Source organism: Phacochoerus africanus, chromosome 5 (genome assembly GCF_016906955.1).
Source record: "Phacochoerus africanus isolate WHEZ1 chromosome 5, ROS_Pafr_v1, whole genome shotgun sequence".
NCBI lineage: Eukaryota > Metazoa > Chordata > Mammalia > Artiodactyla > Suidae > Phacochoerus > Phacochoerus africanus.
The window spans coordinates 44,164,019-44,181,072 of NC_062548.1; the positions used below are offsets into that span (position 1 = coordinate 44,164,019).

Below are 17,054 nucleotides of genomic sequence, written 5' to 3' on the forward strand. Positions count from 1 at the left end.
GGTAGGATTTGCACCCCCGCACACCCCTACCTGTTAAGAGATCAAGTAGATTATGTGTGTAATTATTTGAAAAGTCTAAGGGAATTGAGTTAATCACACTTGTAAAGCATGCTAAATATTTAGGGAGAAGCTGATCTGTCAAATTTATAATCTAATTGAGTATTAATCAAAGAATGTGAAAGTGAGTTTTACATCCAAATTATAAGATGTATCAATACAATGATGTCCAGAAACAAACATAAAGGCTTAAGGAAAACGCGATTTTAGGAGTTCCTGCTGTGTCACCACTGGGATCAGGATCAGCAGCTTCTTGGGAGCATTGGGTCACAGGTTCCATCCCCAGCCTGGCACAGTGGGTTAAGGATCCTAGCGTTTTGCCACAGTTGTGGCACAGGTCACGACTGTGGCTTGGATCTGATCCCCAGCCCAGGAACTCCATATGCTGGAGGGTGGCCAAAAATTGAAAAAAATTGAAAAAAAAAAAAAAAGAGATATTAGTTGGATACCTTTCGTAAGTTAATTAGGAACTAAAATGTGAAGAGTGCACAAATCCACCAACTTGGACACGACTCCATCACTCGACTGTGACATGACACCCCCTCCCCGAAGGGCAGGCCTGAGTTCGTTCTGTTCTCACATGTCTCCCACCTGCCGGGCACAGGGCTGTACTGATGTTTATTGAATGAATGAACAGGGGGCTCCACCAGGGGGTCCCCCCACGCAGCACACAGGGACAGACAGGGAAGCTCACTGCCTTTATTGACACTTCCAGCCGCGGAAGCCCCCAGGCCGGAGATTGAGCCCCAGGATCCGGCCAGTCTCGCCTGGCCGACCGGGCTCCAAGACAGGCCTTCAGGACGGGCCGTGGATCTCAGCGGAGCTCAGCATTTCCCGAGAGGGCAGCGTCCTGGGAAGAGGCAGAGCAGAGCCCTGGTGAGCTCTGGCCCCTCCTCACCTCCTGGGGGCCGTGAGCCCTCTCCCACCTCTGGTCTCTGAGGCCAGTCGCCCAGCAGACACCTACAGGGGGCCTGAGGGCCTGATACCCCTCCCAGGAGCTGGGGTGACAAGGTGGCCCAGGGTGAGTGGGGGACAGGAGCCCCATGTTCCCTCTCACCTCCACAGCCACCTCCCAGTGGGCCACGGCTGCCTCTCTTCACCCCAGGGCTCCCTAAGGCACCCAGACAAGCCAGGGCACCCAGGGCACCCCAGGACTTTGGAGTCCCGCCCACCCCAGCTTTACTCTAGGCCCTGGGAGACGCCCACTCACCGAAGGGCCCAGGGCCCACCTGTGGCCTTGGCTGCCCATAGGGCCCTGGTGGGGGGACAGGTGAGAGCACTGTGTCCCCCTGGCCCTCCTTCCAGGGCATCCCCGGCTCGTCCAGCACACGGGCTCTTACTCAGGGGCCCCTGCTCTGCTGCCTGTCTGCCAGCCCTGTCCTTCCCGCCTATGCCCACCCCCATCCTACTCTCTCCAGCTCTGCAGGGCTGGAAGGGGGGTGGTTCGGCTGCACCCAGGGCCCAGGACCCATTTCCCACGGCCACCCAAAGCCCAACAACACTCTCCCACACACCCCATTACCTGGCTGGCTCCGGACCTCTGGAAGTGCACTTCCGGCTCCATATCTGGGCTTCAGGGCAGCCCCCCAGGAGTGCAGGGAGGGCCAGGGAGAGCCCCTCAGGGCCCTGGCCTGACCTGAAGGAGCAGAGCTGGCTTGGGAACCCCCTGCTGACAGCAGCAGGAGGTTCAGGAAGCCCCATCTTTCTGGGGTCTCAGAGCCCCTCACCCACAGGGCCTGGCCCCGCCACCCTGGCTCGGGTCCACTCTGCTCCCTAAACGTTTCTTACCATTTCCTTCAGGGGCTGGAGCTGCCACTTCGGGGTGCACCAGTGCTTCCTCCCCCCTGAACCCTGTAAGAGACCCAGGTGATGCCTGCCCAGCCCCTGCATATCCCTTCCCCTCGCCCCCTGCACCCTGTCCCCTGGGTCCAACTCACCATTCCTAAAGCCGTCAGCCCCAGGGAACCCTGGAGGAGGAAAGAGAAAGTCAGAGGCAGGAGCAGCCCATGAGCCCAGGGCCCCCAGCCCGGCCCACCCAGCACCCCAGGCACCTGGCTGTGGGCGGGCCTCCAGGAAGAGCCCAGCTCCCAGAGCACCATTCCTGTAACCAAAACCTGCGGGAGAGGGGCTGGTCGGGGTGGGGGCAGCACTGAGGGTGGTGCCAGGGTGACCTGCTCACAGACAGGCACGAGACGGGGAGGACCAGACAGACAGACTCAGAGGTGACCTGGAGAGGAGCCCCTCATTCCCCACCACCGGCCAGCTCACCCGGTGCCCCACCTTCCGGAAGCCGTCCTGGACTCCCGCTGGGCACGTCCCTTTCCACCTGCCTCAGTCTGTCACTACCCTCGCCTGGGGCAGGATCCCACCGACTCTGGCCACCACTGTGGCCAAGGGCATAGTACATAAGTGCTGGGGGAATATGGACAGACAGACAGACAGACAGACACACACACACACACACACACACAGAGGACAGACAGACACACACGGAGGGCTCGTCCTGAGGGAGCTGCAGCTCGTGCCCAAGGTGGGGGTCCAGGGGGCTCACCGACTTTCTGGGGCTTAAAGCCACCGCTGAAGCCTGGGGGAGAAGACACAGGGGTCGGAGAGCTCGGTTTGCCTCTGTGCTTCCTGGGCTGGGGGAGGACAGGGAGGGGAGGGGAGGAGGGGGAGGAGGAGGGAGGGGAGGGGAGGAAGAGAGGGGAAGGGAGGAGGGGGAAGGGAGGACGACAGGCAGAGGGCCTCCTCACCCAGTTCCACTCCTGGTCCGTAGCCGAGCGCAGGCTGGTACCCTGTGAGGAAAATGCAGATCCCTGGGGAGGACCCAGACTCTCCCCAGCTCCTTGCGGGCCCAGTCTGGACCTTAGGTTCTCTAAGGAGGAAGGAACTCTCCCTGTCCGCAGGGAATGGAACCAGAATAAAGGAGGCAAGAAAGCAGCAAGAGAGAACAAGGGTAGACTCCGAGAGGGACTTCCTGGTCTTAAGGTGCCTGAACACCTGAGGCAGCCTGGGGGACAAGGGAGATGGAGGAGTGACCCTGATGTGGCGGGGAGTCAGGCAGACTGACTCATACCTGCTTTCGGAGGTTTCCGTCCCCACTGGATGGCTGGAGTAGGTACTAGAAGGAAAGCCAGGACAGGAGTCCAGGGTGGGGGCTGGGAGCATAGCAGACGGCCACCGGGGAAGAGGCTGGGGGAGCTGTCATACTGGGGGGCCACATGGGGTCTCAGGGCCAGAGTTCAGGCTATTCCTCGGTTGACTTGCTGTGTGACAAGCCTCCACCTCAGCTGGAGAGCAGGCATGGGGACTTCTGAGAAGCCCCGCCCGGCCCAGTCCCTCCTGGGCCCCTCAGGCCCCCCAATGCGCACTGACCTGGGAAATTGCCGTTCTGCACTGGGGGAGGGGGCTGGGATTTCAGGCCCCAGCCACCCTCTTTCTCAGAAGGGACCCCCGGAGTGGGAGGCCTGGCAAGAAGCAGTGGAGGGACCCTACCACTGCAGGGACCTAGATGGGGAGGAAGGCAGGGGGCAGTGAGCCCAGGCCAGTGCCCACCCCAGGCTGCCCTCCCGGCCTCCACCTGGCCAAGCCCTGGCACCAGCCATGGAAGCTTCTAGGGCAGATACAGCTTCCAAGGGAGGATGCTGGCAGGGCCCCAGAAAGCCCGGCTCCCACAGGCCACAGTCTGCTCCGGGACAAGGTGACCCTGCCACCTGCTGTGGCCCACCTGGCCCCCCACCTTCCAGCAACACCCCTCACCTTTCCCTCTGTCCTTCCGCCCCTCGCCGGGCCGCCCCACCCACCCCCGCCGCCCATGTCCACTGCCTTATCCTGGAGGGCAAAGCAGGGCTGTGCGCCTGGCTCACCTGGCTTCTGCAGCTTCAAACCCCCTCCCAGACCTGCAGGGGAGGCAGAGAGACCGCTTCAGACCTGAGCAGCCCCTTCCCTGGACTGAGTCCGCTCTCCCTCCTCAATCCACCTGCTGCCCCCTGCAGCCCACTCCCTGCCTGGGAGGAAGGGAGGCAGGCATGAGGGCAGGGACTGGGGTGTGAGGGAGGCTTGGGGGTGGGCAGAGACGGGCAGGGATGGACTCCCCTGACTTCTGAGGGCTCAAGATCCCTGCCAGGCCTGAGGAGTGACAGAGGCTGACCAGTGGACCCCACCCTGCCACTTCTCTTCCCAGGACCATTGAGCCCCGGGCCCTTTCCCCCCCGCCAGGCCTCCCAGTACTCCAGGGCCTGACCCCGCCTCCCACACCAGGTTCCAGTTCCGGTTCCCAGCCCATTCCTTAAACTGGGGAGCCAGTGGGTAGGGGTTAGGAGGAGGAACAGGTTGGGGGAGTTTCTAAGGGTAGAGAGAAGTGGGGGCTCCAACTCTTTGGGGTTTTTTGGGCTGCGCCCATACATATAAAAATTCTGGGGTCGCAGAGCTCCCATCGTGGCTCTGTGGTTAACGAACACGACTAGTATCCATGAAGATGTGGGTTTGATCCCTGGCCTTGCTCAGTGGGTTAAGGATCCAGTATTGCCGTGAACTGTGGCGTAGGTCTCAGATGCGGCTCGGTTCCCGAGTTGCTGTGGCTGTGGCCTAGGCTGGGGGCTACCGCTCTGACTCGACCCCTAGCCTGGGAACTTCTGTATGCCGTGGGTGGGGCCTTAAAACAAACAAATTTTAAATTAAATAAATAAATAAAAATTCCCGGGCCAGGGATTGAAACCTACACCACAGCAGCGACCTGAGCCACAGCAGCAACAATGCCAGATCTTTAACTGCTAGGCCACCAGGAAGCTCTCATTCCGATGTAGGGGGTGGTTTCTTTCTGCCACCCCTATTGGCAGACCCGTCTGGGTGTCTCATTTAACTCAAGCCTGACTCTCTGCCTGGAGACAGCATCCGATCCCGCAGGTTAAGGGCTTAGCCCCACAAGGCTGCTCCCCTCCCCCACCCCCACTTCAGGCACCAATTTCCAGTCTAAGTTGTCACCTGTGCTTCCGCCCAACGGGCTACAGATCAGAGATTTCCACGACCCCCTCTTTGGGGTCCGTTAATTTGCTAGAGCGGCTCATGGAACTCGGGAGGCATTTTACTTACTAGATTATAGGTTAATTATAAAAGGGGGGACCTGGGGAGCAGCCGGAGGGCAGAGATGCAAGGGGCAGCGCACGTGGGAAGGCACAGGGAGCTTCCCGCTCCGACGGCGCCACCGTGCCGCACCAGCCCAGCGGCTCCCCAAACCCCACTGGTTGGCTTCACTACGCGGGCAAAATTCACTAAACCCTCGGCCTCGGGCGCGGGACCTCTAGCCCCTCTCCGCTCCCTGGAAGCCCCAGCCCTCTGATCACGTGGCCGTTTCCCCCGGCAACCGGCCCCCCCGCCGGCCTGCGGGTTCCCCAGGAGCCGCCTCATCAACATAACAAAAGACACGCTTTGGAAATTCCAAGGCTTTCCCGAGCGCTGCGCCAGGAAGCTGAGGCGGGTGAAACGTGCGTTTCTTACAACTCCCACGGCCCGGGTGCGGAGAAGGGGTTTACCTGGCCTCTAAGGCTTCGCGGCCTCACCAAAGCCTGGAGAGGCGGTGAGAGCGGGTGAGGGACCCGTGCCCCACCCCTGGGCGTCTCCTCCGGCCTCCGCCCGCCCCCGGTCCGGAGCCAGTGGGAACCTCAGGGCCTGCGGGGGTGGGAGAGAGAGGCTCCCGGCGGGTCGCCCCCTCCCCTCTCCCCTCCCAGCCTCTAGCTCTCCCGCCCTGGGTACCAGCTTCGGAGCCCCTCTGAGCTGGGGGGCCTGTGGGGAGGGAGGGGGGCCCTGGCTTAGGTGGGGGAAGGATTTGCAGTGCCCCCACACAGCCAAGCCAGAACCCAGGGCTCCTGGAGCCGCTCCCAGCCCCTCTTAATCCTTCACCACGCCTGCCCCTCGAAGGCCTGGAGGGCGAAGGGAGAGGACGCCCAGGGGCAGACCGCCGCCCAGAGCCCACGCCTCACCTGGCTGGGCTCCCAGTCCGTTGCTGGTCCCGAATCCTGGGGGGACAGATGGAGGTGGGGCATGAAGGGGGGAGGGGCAGCTCAGGGTTTGGCGGAGGCAGCTAGGGCAGGGCTCACCTGGCTTCTGGGGTTTCAGGCCTGCTGCAAAGCCTGGTGAAGGACAGAGAGCAGTGAGGGCCTGGGCCCCATCTCTGGGCGCCCCCAGAATCTCCAGGCAGGCCTGCCCCTACCTGGTCCGTAGCCATTTTCAGCTGCAGAGCCTGAGGGGAGAAGGGGGGAGGCTGGCCGTGGGGCGGGAGGAGGCCACCACTGGGTCGCTTGGTCCCCTCCACGCCTCTCCTCAGGGCCCCTCGGGCCCCCCGGACACCCCTCCCTCATGAAGCAGGCGGTGCTTCTCAGAGTCAGGTGTTGGGGGCGAGGACACAGACAGGCCTCTTCTCATCTGGCCATTGGGGTTTCTGGCCCTTTCTAGGTCCAGGGAAGCAGAGGGCCCTCCAGACCTCACCCTTCTCACCTGACTGGGCTCCCGGCCCGTTCCCAAATCCTGGGGGAGAGATGGAGATGGAGGTGACAGGGGAAGGGACTGCAGACTGGGGGGGACAGAGACTTGGGCAGGAGTGAGATGCACACCCAGGGTTTCGACACCCCCTCCAGAGCCTGGACAGAATGAGCCACAGGCGGGGGACCCAGAACCCCCATCTCGAAGCCTCCCCAGAACCCCAGCATCCTGACTCCAGTGTCTCCCGAGCCCTGGGTACCTGCTCCATAGCTGTTCTGAGCTGGGGGGCCTGTGGGGGAGGGAGGGGTGAGCTGGCGTTAAGGTGGGGGAAGGGCCAGCCTCAGGGCCTACAGAGTGGGTCCAACCTAGCGGTCCTTGAGCTCTCGCAGCCCCCTTAATCCGTCGCCAGGCCTGCCCCTCAAAGGCCTGGAGGGCGAAGGGAGAGGACGCCCAAGGGTGGGGGGTGAGCCCCTGCCCAGAGCCCACATCTCACCTGGCTGGGCTCCCTGCCTGTTGCCATTCCCAAATCCTGGGGGGCAGACAGGGGTGTGAGTTGGGGGGGACTTAGCATCGGGGCGGTGGAGAAAGGCCAGCAGGGACGGGGACAGGCTCACCTGGTGTCTGGGGTTTCACATCTGCTTCAAAGTCTGGAGAGACAGCAAGCAGGTGAGGGCCCCAGGCCCTGTCTCTGGGCCCCCCAGAATCTCCAGACAGGCCTGCCCCTACCTGGTCCGTAGCCATTTTCAGCTGCAGAACCTGAGGGAAGGAGAGGAGGCTCTGGCTGGGGCCTCTCTGAGGCCTCAAAGTGTGGTTCTTTAGTTCCACGCCCACCATACCCCACACCGAGCTGGGGCCTAGGGGCCTAGACCTCCTCCTGGGGCCCAGCCTCCCTGAGGCCTGAATGCCACACCCAGCACCTGGGTCCCATCTGGTCTTGTCGCCACCACTCCCCATGCTAGCCCGCCGGGAAGGCGGCCTCCTCATGGGCTCCTGCCACCTTGGCCCGGGCTGTCATTCCCAGAGCTGCACCCTTTCTGGGCCTCTCGATGCCCCGGCTCAGGATTTTTCAGTGGGCCATGCCCAGTGGTCCCTCGCCCCTGCCTCCTCCCCAAAATGTTGTGTTCACACTCCTCTCCTATCTGCCTCCCCCTGCTGCCCAGGCTCTGAAGGGCCTGCCTCCAGCACCTGGCTGGCCTGGGCATGTTCGCTAAATGACTGTTTGTTGTGCGATCAGGTGGGAGAGCGGGTCTCACCTGGCTTCCCAGCTTTGGGTCCTCCGAGGCCTGCAGAAGAGAAGGGGACAGTCCAGCTAGTGTTCCTGGGCCCTCAGAGCTGGGCTCGGCCCTGCATCAGCACCCCTCCGTGGGCCGCCCCGGAGCCGGGCCTCACCTGGCTGGGCTCTGTTCTCCGTCCCGAACCCTGGGGAGACAGAGTGAGAGGCCTGAGGAGAGAGCTGGGACCTGAAAAGGGCACAGACACAGGGATGACGGACAGACAGGCAGACAGAGCAGAGCGTGCACACCTGGCGCCTGGAGTCTTCCTCCGGCTCCAAAGCCTGCAGAGAGACAGCAGGTGAGGGACCCAGGAGCCCCCATCTCTGGGCCTCCCCCGCACACTCGGCCCCCACGCCCTCTACCTGGTCCAAGGCCGTTCTGAGCTGTGACACCTGTTTGGAGGGTAACAGGGAAGGGGGATGGCGCTGAAGTGGGATGTGCCCTGGCCTCTCCTGGCCCTCAAGCATCCCTCCATGCAGCCTGGCCTGACTCGCCAAAGGGGCGGGGGTCCCTGTGGGGGCCTGTGACGGGGGAAGGGCTGGGGAGACCTAGGCAGCTGAGAGACTGCACCCTCAGATCCAGCCTTCCTCCGGCTTCGGTCCTTTGGGCCCACCCAGAAGACTCCCTGGGGTCTTAACAGCTGTGCTTCTCCTGCCCCCACCCTGGCTGCCAGCCCTGGGAGCACCATCCAGCTTCTCCCCAGGTTCTCCAACCCCCACCTGCTCTGGGAGCCAACGGTTTCTCTCCTGCCAACAAGGTCTGTCGCTCTCTGCTTAAAATCCCAAAGTGTGTCTCACTGCCAGGTTAAAGCACTCCCCAGGCTTCGAGTCTCAGGCTCTGCCCTCTGGCCTTCCACCTCTGGTGGACCCCTGCCAGTCCTGCCCACAGCCTGCAGTGGCACCCGTGGTTCCTGGCTGGTGGACTGGGCCTGGTTGGGGATGACCGGCACGGGCTCTGCAGTGCCCAGCCAAGTCCCGGCTTGGGGTAGGCACCGGGGAAAGTGGATGGAATGAAAGAGGCCCTCAGAGGCCCCCCTAGAGCGCGGCTGGCTGGACCTCCCCATCCCCCTAGCCTGCGCGCGCAGCCACCCTCACCTGGCTGGGTCCCCAGGCCGTCGCCAATGCTGGGTCCTGGGGAGGAAAGGCGGTCTGTGAGCAATGGACTTGGGGTGGCGACAAGGACAGGGATGGGCAGGGACAGTCAAGACGGATGGGACAGACAGGCAAGGTTTCAGGTGTCACGGCCCCTCCCAAGCCTGGGGGAGGCTGAGAACCAAGCCACAGGCAGGCAGACCCCTCCCAGCCCCCATCCTTCCCCAAGAGACTGATTTCCTGCCCTCCTCCCACTCCCTTCTTCCTGGAAGCCAGCCTGGCCCAGTGGCCCTCACCTTGCTGGGCTCCAGCTCCTGGGAGGGCCCCAGCTCCCATCCCATTCCCGTTGCTGAATCCTGGGCACAGAGCAGGGGGCAGTCAGGGGACAGGGGCGGGGGGCGATGGAGGAGGAGGACAGGGACCTGGGACAAGGAAGGGCTCACCGGGCTTTGGAGGTTTCACACTCTCGGCAATTCCTGAGCAAGAGACAGGGACCAGGTGAAGGCTCCTGGAGCTCCTTTGAGCTCCAGCCCCAGCGCCCACCGCCCCGCCCCTCCTTGGCCCCAGGCCATTCTGAGCAGCGTGGCCAGTGGGGAGGCAGGCTAGAGGCTGGCCAGGCCAGGTGGGGTCTGGGCTGTGCTGGCTGGGCTCACACCCCCTGTGGTGTCCTCGCCCCACAACCTTTGGTTCCCCCCAGCAGTTCTCAGGGAGCACGCCCTGGGAAAGGCCTGGAATCTGCAAGACCCTCCCCGAGACCAGAGACCATGGCTCAAGCCAGAGGCAAGGCAGCGCAGCTGAATGAAGGGAGCGGTCCCTGAGAAGGCAGCACAGTGGCAGGGCTGGGAACACGGAGAGAGGGCCTCACTCCCTGCACGTGGCTTCCAGGGTTCCACACCCCTCCCAGCCCCGGGGAGAGGTAGGTCAGTGACCCCCACCAGCCTCTCCTCTAAGAATGTGACCCTGAGCCCTTGCTGCCCGCCCCTCCCTGCAGCCCCTGCCCCTGCCCCTTCCCCCTCACCTGGCAGTGCTCCTGCCCCAGGAAAGGCAACGCCGAAACCATTTCTGTTCCCAAACCCTGGGGACACAGGTGGGGCTGGGAGAGAAATGGGAGGGGACAGTGCCAAGATGCAGCCAGTGCCGGGCTCACCTGGCTTTGGAGGGTTCATGCCCCCTCCCAGGCCTGGGGAGACACTGAGAGCCTGAGACCCTGCCCTCCCCCCAGAACACAACACCTTCCCCACCACCATTGCCACAGGTTCCAGGTTCCAGCCAGCTCACTCCCTCCCCTCCCTGGACCACAGGGAGGAGCCACTGCCCTCACCTGGCTGGGCTCCCAGCTGCGGGAAGGTGGCAGCTCCCAACCCATTTCCGTATCCTGGGGAGAGAGAGCCAGAAGGAAGCTGGGGGTGGGGTGGGGCTCCAAGGACAGGTAGATGGCAGGTGGACAGAGGGGCGGTCGCAAAGCCGGTCTCACTTGGCCCCTGGGGTTTCAGGCCCCCTCCCAAGCCTAGGGAGAGCCAAGCACAAGACAGGGGCCCTGCCTCTTCCTGGGGCGCCAGAGCTGCGTTGAGCTGAAGGCTTGGGTGGGAGGTATTGGGGCTCCTAGCTGGGCTGGGGGTGAGGCAGGGGCACCCTTGTTCTCTGCTCCCCAAACCAGACAACAGGAACCCTTACCCAACGAGTGACCAGATCTGCCCTGGGGGAGCCTGGGAGAAGACCCTCCCCCATGGCCACAGCCTTCCCTTTCCTCCCGCCTCACCTGGCTGGGCTGCAGCTCCTGGAAAGGCCCTGACTCCCAGCCCAATGCCAGGCCTAAACCCTGGGGAGACAGGGCGGAGGCTCAGGGCGGGGTGACGGAGAGATGGGGGAGGGGAGGGGCACAGAGCTGGGGAGGCAGGTGGGGAGGGCTCACCTGGCCTCTGGGGCTTCATACCCCCTCCAAGGCCTGCGAAGGAGAAGGGGGTCAGGTCTCAGGAGACCCCTTCCATGGGTGCCCCCAGAATCCCGGCCCCACCTCTACCTGTGCTGTAGCCATTCTGGGCTGGAGGGCCTGTGGGGAGAGTGGGTTTGGGGTGGGGGTGCAGGACTCCACCAGAAATGGCAAACGTGAAGCCTCCCTCTCTGTCCCCGTCCCCAGACTCATTCACCAACCCTGCCCCTACCTTGGAGGCCTTGGGGGGGGGAGGGGGAGGAGCAACGCCCAGACCCCCCCCCCCACCGGGCTGGGAGCCCAGCCAGCACCCATTCCTGAACCCTGAGGTGAGGGTGCATGAGAAAAGATGGGGAGACAGAGAGCTAGGGTCCACCTGCTGAGGTTTAACCTCCTCCTGGAAGCCTGGGGGGACCCAGTGATCAGGTGAGAGACACAGGACCCCTCCACCCCACAGCCCTTCTGAGCCGAGGGGCCCTCTGTGAACTCCACTTGGGTCCTGGGCACCCCTGCCCCCCTTCTGCCCCCAGGTGCTCTGCTGGCAGTGAGCTGAGCTTGGTGGACAGGGTGGGGAATAAGCAGGGACGGCAAAGGGCTGTATCCCCAGGCAGGGCACACGGGTGGGCTGGGCTCCTGGGGGCAGGGGTGTGCAGAAGGGAAGGGACGAGGCCTGCAGGAAGGGCCCCTTACCTGCTCCTAGACCACTGGGGGGGCCGTAGCCTGTGGGGGAAACGGGAAGTTGAACAAAGTTGAACATGGGGGGCAGGAGGGGCCAGGAGCTGGGGTGCCCAGCTCCCATTCTGGGGATACAGCTGCCCCGCCAGCACGCCCCTCAGCCCACTTTACCTGATCGGTAGCCAATGGAGCCTCCTAAACCTGTGGGGTCAGGAACAGGGAGGGGGGGCACTTATTCAGCGGCAGCACCAGTCTGGATGCTCCCCTCCCTGGGCCTCGGCTTCTCTGGGGCAGGACAGGGCTGGGCGAGCAGGCTGGTGGGAGGGGCTGCAGAAGCTGAAGCAACCCTGGTGTGGAGGGTGGTGTCTGGGCTGTTCCCCTGGGGTGGCTCCCCCTGCACCCCGTACCGGGGGCAGATGCACCCCTCGCCTCCATTCTTACTTCTTTTTTTTTTTTTTTGTTGTTGTTGTTGTTGTTGCTATTTCTTGGGCCGCTCCCACGGCATATGGAGGTTCCCAGGCTAGGGGTCGAATCGGAGCTGTAGCCACCGGCCTACACCAGAGCCACAGCAACTCGGGATCCGAGCCGCGTCTGCAACCTACACCACAGCTCAAGGCAACGCCGGATCGTTAACCCGCTGAGCAAGGGCAGGGACCGAACCCGCAACCTCATGGTTCCTAGTCGGATTCTTTAACCACTGCGCCACGACGGGAACTCCACCCATTCTTACTTCTGCTTTGCAGGGTCTTTGAAGTCCTCCCTTCCTGGAAAATGCTGGGGCAGCTTAGGTGTCAGGTCTCTGCTTCCCCCAGGGAAGACCCTTTGGGACATGCGGTCCCAGCGGGCCTCCTTGCGTTGCTGTCCCACCCCAGGTCTTGCCCATCTCACTGCCAGTGATGTCCTTCGCCTTTCCTGTCACAACCTGCCCCCCATTCTGAGGACACAGAGGCCAAGCTCCAGGCCTCTTCGTACATCCGGAGTTGTGATTCTGCCCCAGCTCTGTTCCAGGGCGCAGGGTGTCTGCGCGCCTCACACTTGAGCTGACCGTGAACGAGCCGGCCTGCCAGGAAGACCTGCGTTCTCCTGGGCCCCTCGTGTGGATTGCAGAGCAGGGAACATGGGGAGGCCCACCCCCAGAGGTCTCCCAGACCCCTGCAAAGGAGAGACCAGGCCCTCCTGGACTACTGAGCTGGAGATTCTACTCACCCTTCCCTAGGCCGGCAGATGGTGGAGGCAGCCCTAGGGATGGTAGGGGGGTGCTGACTCGGGGCAGGGGTCGGACCCAGGCATCTAAACCCCAGCCTCCCCCAAACCCTGCCCAGCCCAGACCTCACAGACCCTCCCCTCCCTGTCTCTGGAGCCCCAGCATCTGGCCCAACCTCAGCTGCCCAGACCCGCCAGCAGCCCTACCGCCGGCTCTCACCCCCTTGCAGGCTTTCAGAAGTCAGGCAGAGGAGAAAAAGGGCCACGGGGAAGGACCTGGTGCCCATGATGCTGGCAGGGTGGGAGGGTACGCACCCTTTGGGCTTTTAAACACTCCTGGTGGGTGGGGCCCTCATCCAGCCCCCTGTCCCCTGCTGTGAGTCACAGAGGCTCGGCTGCAGACCCCAGGGGGCCAGCCCCTACCTCCCTCCTCGGGAGGAGTCCAGCCCCTGGCCTCTCCTCATCCATCACGGTGCTGACAGCTGGGACAGGCCCCCACCTAGCCCCCCAAGGCTCCTCCACCCCTGTCAGGGACCGAGGCCCTGGCGCCAGGCCTGGAGGGCTCAGCTGCTCCCCCCGGCAGCTGGTGAGGGGCAGGGGGCACCCCAGGCCTAGCCTAAACACAGCTGGGTAGGGGGAGCCAGGCCCAGAAATGTGGGCGTAGCTGGCGGGGGCGACTATGAGTTACTGTGTTACTGGAAGGAGGCAGAATGTTACAGAGGCAAGTGGCGAGGGAACAGTGTAGTGGACAGTATCGCTGTGTCTCACGGGGGTGGGGCCCCCAGAGGAGACAGGAGACAGGCGACAATGACGCTGACCCAGAGAGCACAGGGACCACACCATAGGCCCTTTGCAGGGCTCGCAGGTGCAGGCCTGAGCCTCCCTCCGTGAGGGATGGTGACACATAGGGATGGGTCACCACTGCTCAGCCTGTCCGAGAGTCCACGCGGTTTCCTGAAGGCTCAGCCGGGGCCCTCCTGCTGCCCAAGGGCCTCCCAGCTGCATCTCCATCTCCTGCTCTGCCCCAGCTGCACTGACTCTACCCTTAGGGGACAGAATTGGGGGGGCACTGGTCAGGGTGCAGAGGGGGAAAAATTGCAAGAGGGTGCCCGGGGCTTGGTGGCCTCTCCACTTCTCAGCGTGGGCAGATGAGCTCGGGACTGGGCCCGGTGCAGGGGGCTTGGTGAGAGGCCGAGTACTGGGGGCCAGGAGAGGTAGGCCTGGGAAACCCTGGGATTGGGGGGGGGGTCTGGGCCCCAGCCCTCAGCTCCTCCTGTGAGTCTGTGGACCACACTGGGCTGGCTAGGGACAGCAGTGACTCAGGACGCCTGGAACCTAGTCCAGAAGGCCCCATACCCGGCCAGCCCCTCCCAGTACCTCTGGCTGAGGAGTTGGGCCTGCTGCACAGGCAGCCTGGCGGGGTGCAGAGGGGCGAGAGTGGGGAGAGCGCAACAGCAGGGAGGAGGGCTTTCCAGGAGAGGCCTCTGAGCCCCCACACCTAGAAGGGCCCGGTGGGCCGCCAGTGGGCTGCAGGGGTTTTACTGGGTCCCCCTCACTCGGCGTGTGTCCCTGCACTCACCCACTGCCCTGCTCCCCTTCCACCCACACACTGCACCCTTCTGCTCCCCCCCCACACACAAGGGCCTGCAACCCAGAGCCCACACCCACACGTGATACAACGACGCCCCTGGCACCTGCCTCCCCCCACACCCACCTTTGCACAAAGCCCCTCTGTTGGTGCTGGGTCCCCTCAGCCCAGGGCTCTGGGACAGCACCCCACGAGCCCACCTCCTGCCCCTCTGGGCACGTAGCCATGGCTGGAGGCTGGACTTTTCCTGGCTGCTGGGAGGGGCTCAGAGGTGGCCCCTGACTGCTGCCACTCATGAGAGCCCGGGGTCAGCAGGGATGGTCCAGCCAGGCCACCTGCTCCACCCCAAGGCGACAGGCACTGACTCCTTTGCCTCCTCATGGAGGCAGCTGAGTGGCCTGGGCTCTGGATTCAGACTGGGTTCAAATACCGGCTCTCCGGCTGGGGAGCAGGAAGGAGTCCCACTTCCCTGAGCATGTTCGCTCTCCTCTAAAATGGGGAGTTGCTTCTCACCCCATTTACAGATGGGGCAACTGAGGCAGAGAGAAGGGACTTGGCCTAGATTGGACAACTAAGCAATGGGGCTGGATTTGAAGCCAAGTGGTCCTCGGACCTGAGCCCACAGCCCTCACTCTCCATTCATCCACACGCTCCGGGCAGCAGCAGGCCCCAGATGCCCAGACACATTGCCCTCTGCCCCACACCAGTCTGGGCCCAACGTGTCTACATCAGCCCTGGCAGAGCTGAGGACCCCCTGTACAGACCCAGACTCACAGTTTCTCTCTCTCTTTCTCTATCTCTCTCTCTCTCACACCCACACACACCCACACACACACACACACACACACACGGCTCACCCTGCAGGAGGTGGCAGGCGGGGAGGCCAGGAGGGGCCACGCAGGAGGTATGGGCCTGGCGCCTGCTCGGCCAGTGCCAGAGGGAAAGCCAGTGCCCACCGCCACTGCCAGGCTGCCTGGGTGCTGGCAGGGGCCTGTGGAAAATGCCAACCAGCCTGGGGCCTTGGGCCAGCTGACGCCACTCAGGACCAGGGCCTGGCCGGCCCCTCAGCTCACCAGCAGCCCTGCCCTGGCAGGGCAGCCAGAGAGCACAAGGACCGCTTAGGGGTCCAGAGAGCCTTTGCTCCCAGCTGTGAGGGAACACGGCCCAGCCTCTGAATAGAGGAGCAACTCCAGAGCTGGGAGTCCAGGGTAAGGCGACAGCTGGGGTCTCGGAAGTGCAAGACGAAGGCAGGCCTGAGAAGTGCATATCCTAAAATGGCACAGCCTGTGTCAACAGGCTCCCACCAGCTGCTCACAGCGGCATCACCTGCTGGGGTGGGTGTGCGGGGAGGCCAGTTGAAGGGGAGGCCGGGCGCCTGCAGGCCAGACAGCTTATGCACACGCAGCTGGGCTAAAGGCCCCTCAAGTCGCCCCCACAGCTCTCCATCCGGCAGTTCTGCAGCCCTGATTCCTGCATTGGACACCTCGGTCACCCCCAGGCATTTGCGCTGTGCAAAGCTGACTTCCATTAACTCCCTCTCCCTACCCATCAGATTTTTTTTTTAAAAAAGAAACTTATGCCAGAATCTTTATGAAATATAGCAGGCCTAAGACAGAAACGTGCAATATAGCAAACACCTATAAGGCATCTCCTATTGTTGGCACAGAGGTCAAGAAACAGAACGCGATCGGCCCCTCAAAGGTCCATCACCATCTCCTCCTGCCTATTAGGTAGCCATGGCTGTCTTTTCCCTGCCTGTCAGAAGTCATGACATTCCAACCTGGTGGCCCCATCCCTGGCGGAACTCCCCAATGAGTGGTGACAGCCCTTTGGTGAGTTTCCGCGGGCCCATGGTGCTGTTTCCGCGACAGGTCACAAGGAGGCGCGCGGCCCCAGCTGGCTCTCACCTGGACGTGTGAGCTGGACCCTGGGGACTCCCGTGCTTATGCAGGGTTGGGGGGGCTTCCTCCCAGACAGACCCCCAGCCAACAGCTTCCGCCTCAGACCTTGTGACCTCCAGGTGGGAGCAGGGGTCCCGGCTCCAAGGCTCCCCCCGGTGGCCTCTTTTTGCCCCAGGCAGCTGCTCTGAAAACTGGAAAACATTATACACGCAAGGGAGTGTTATTATCATTAAATAATGAATAATTCCTACTGTGTGCTCTTTTTATTCTAGCCCTTCGACAAAGTGAAGTGTCCATTGAAGGCACGTTCTTGAATTTAAAAAAATATATATTTTTAAAGTCTTTGTGAATCGGGCTTTCAAGAATGGGCTGTTGGAAGAGGACCTGAGTCCAGGACTGCCAGAGGTGGGGCTGGCAGAGGACTTCGGCAGCTGGAGAGGGGCCTGCCGGCTACTCCCTGGGCCTCCTGGGGACAATCCTGGGGTCCTTAACAAGGATTCAGCCTGAGAGAGAGGGGCTGTGGCAGCCAGATATGCTAATGCAAAGGAAGGGCACATGGAGGGGCCTGTGGCCCCCAGGGAAGCTCCGGGTCTTGGACCTAACCCAGGCTGCCAGGCCCTCCACTGCTGGGTCTATGCAGTGGAGAATGTTCACCAAAGTTTTTTGTTTTTGTTTTTTGTCTTTTTGAGGGCTGTACCTGCAGCATATGGAGGTTCCCAGGCGAGGGGTCTAATCAGAGCTGTTGCTGCCAGCCTACGCCAGATCTGAGCCGCGTCTGTGACCACAGCTCATGGCAACGCCATTTCCTCAACCCGCTGATCGAGGCCAGGGATCAAACCCGCAACCTCATGGTTCCTA

The 17,054-nt window shown here is 62.7% G+C and overlaps 1 protein-coding gene across 1 annotated transcript; it reads right to left on the reverse strand.

The window, feature by feature from the left end:
- Positions 1-742: 742 nt before the first annotated feature.
- On the reverse strand, positions 743-16,398 carry GREP1 (glycine rich extracellular protein 1). Its single transcript, XM_047782776.1, has 32 exons — positions 16,203-16,398; positions 11,676-11,705; positions 11,520-11,549; positions 10,812-10,844; positions 10,659-10,718; positions 10,221-10,274; positions 9,918-9,992; positions 9,343-9,375; positions 9,196-9,255; positions 8,903-8,938; positions 8,171-8,200; positions 8,057-8,089; positions 7,924-7,953; positions 7,788-7,817; positions 7,261-7,290; positions 7,149-7,181; positions 7,028-7,063; positions 6,794-6,823; positions 6,550-6,579; positions 6,266-6,295; positions 6,153-6,185; positions 6,036-6,071; positions 3,924-3,956; positions 3,433-3,564; positions 3,134-3,178; positions 2,811-2,852; positions 2,549-2,641; positions 2,109-2,171; positions 1,995-2,024; positions 1,846-1,908; positions 1,580-1,726; positions 743-907 (listed from the first exon to the last, which is right to left on the reverse strand). The coding sequence occupies exons 1-32, from the start codon at positions 16,396-16,398 to the stop codon at positions 882-884; spliced, it is 1,662 nt and encodes a 553-aa protein (XP_047638732.1). The 3' UTR covers positions 743-881.
- Between the last annotated feature and the right edge of the window lie 656 nt (positions 16,399-17,054).

What these genes read in the sequence shown, in the direction of transcription:
- GREP1 (XM_047782776.1), bottom strand. Translation starts at nt 16,398, where the DNA reads ATGTTTTCCAGTTTTCAGAGCAGCTGCCTGGGGCAAAAAGAGGCCACC. An exon ending in CTCCATTGGCTACCGATCAG is followed by an intron (nt 11,550 to 11,675) that starts GTAAAGTGGGCT and finishes TTTCCCCCACAG; the next exon opens with GCTACGGCCCCCCCAGTGGT. An exon ending in CGGACTGGGAGCCCAGCCAG is followed by an intron (nt 3,957 to 6,035) that starts GTGAGGCGTGGG and finishes CCTCCCCTGCAG; the next exon opens with GTCTGGGAGGGGGTTTGAAG.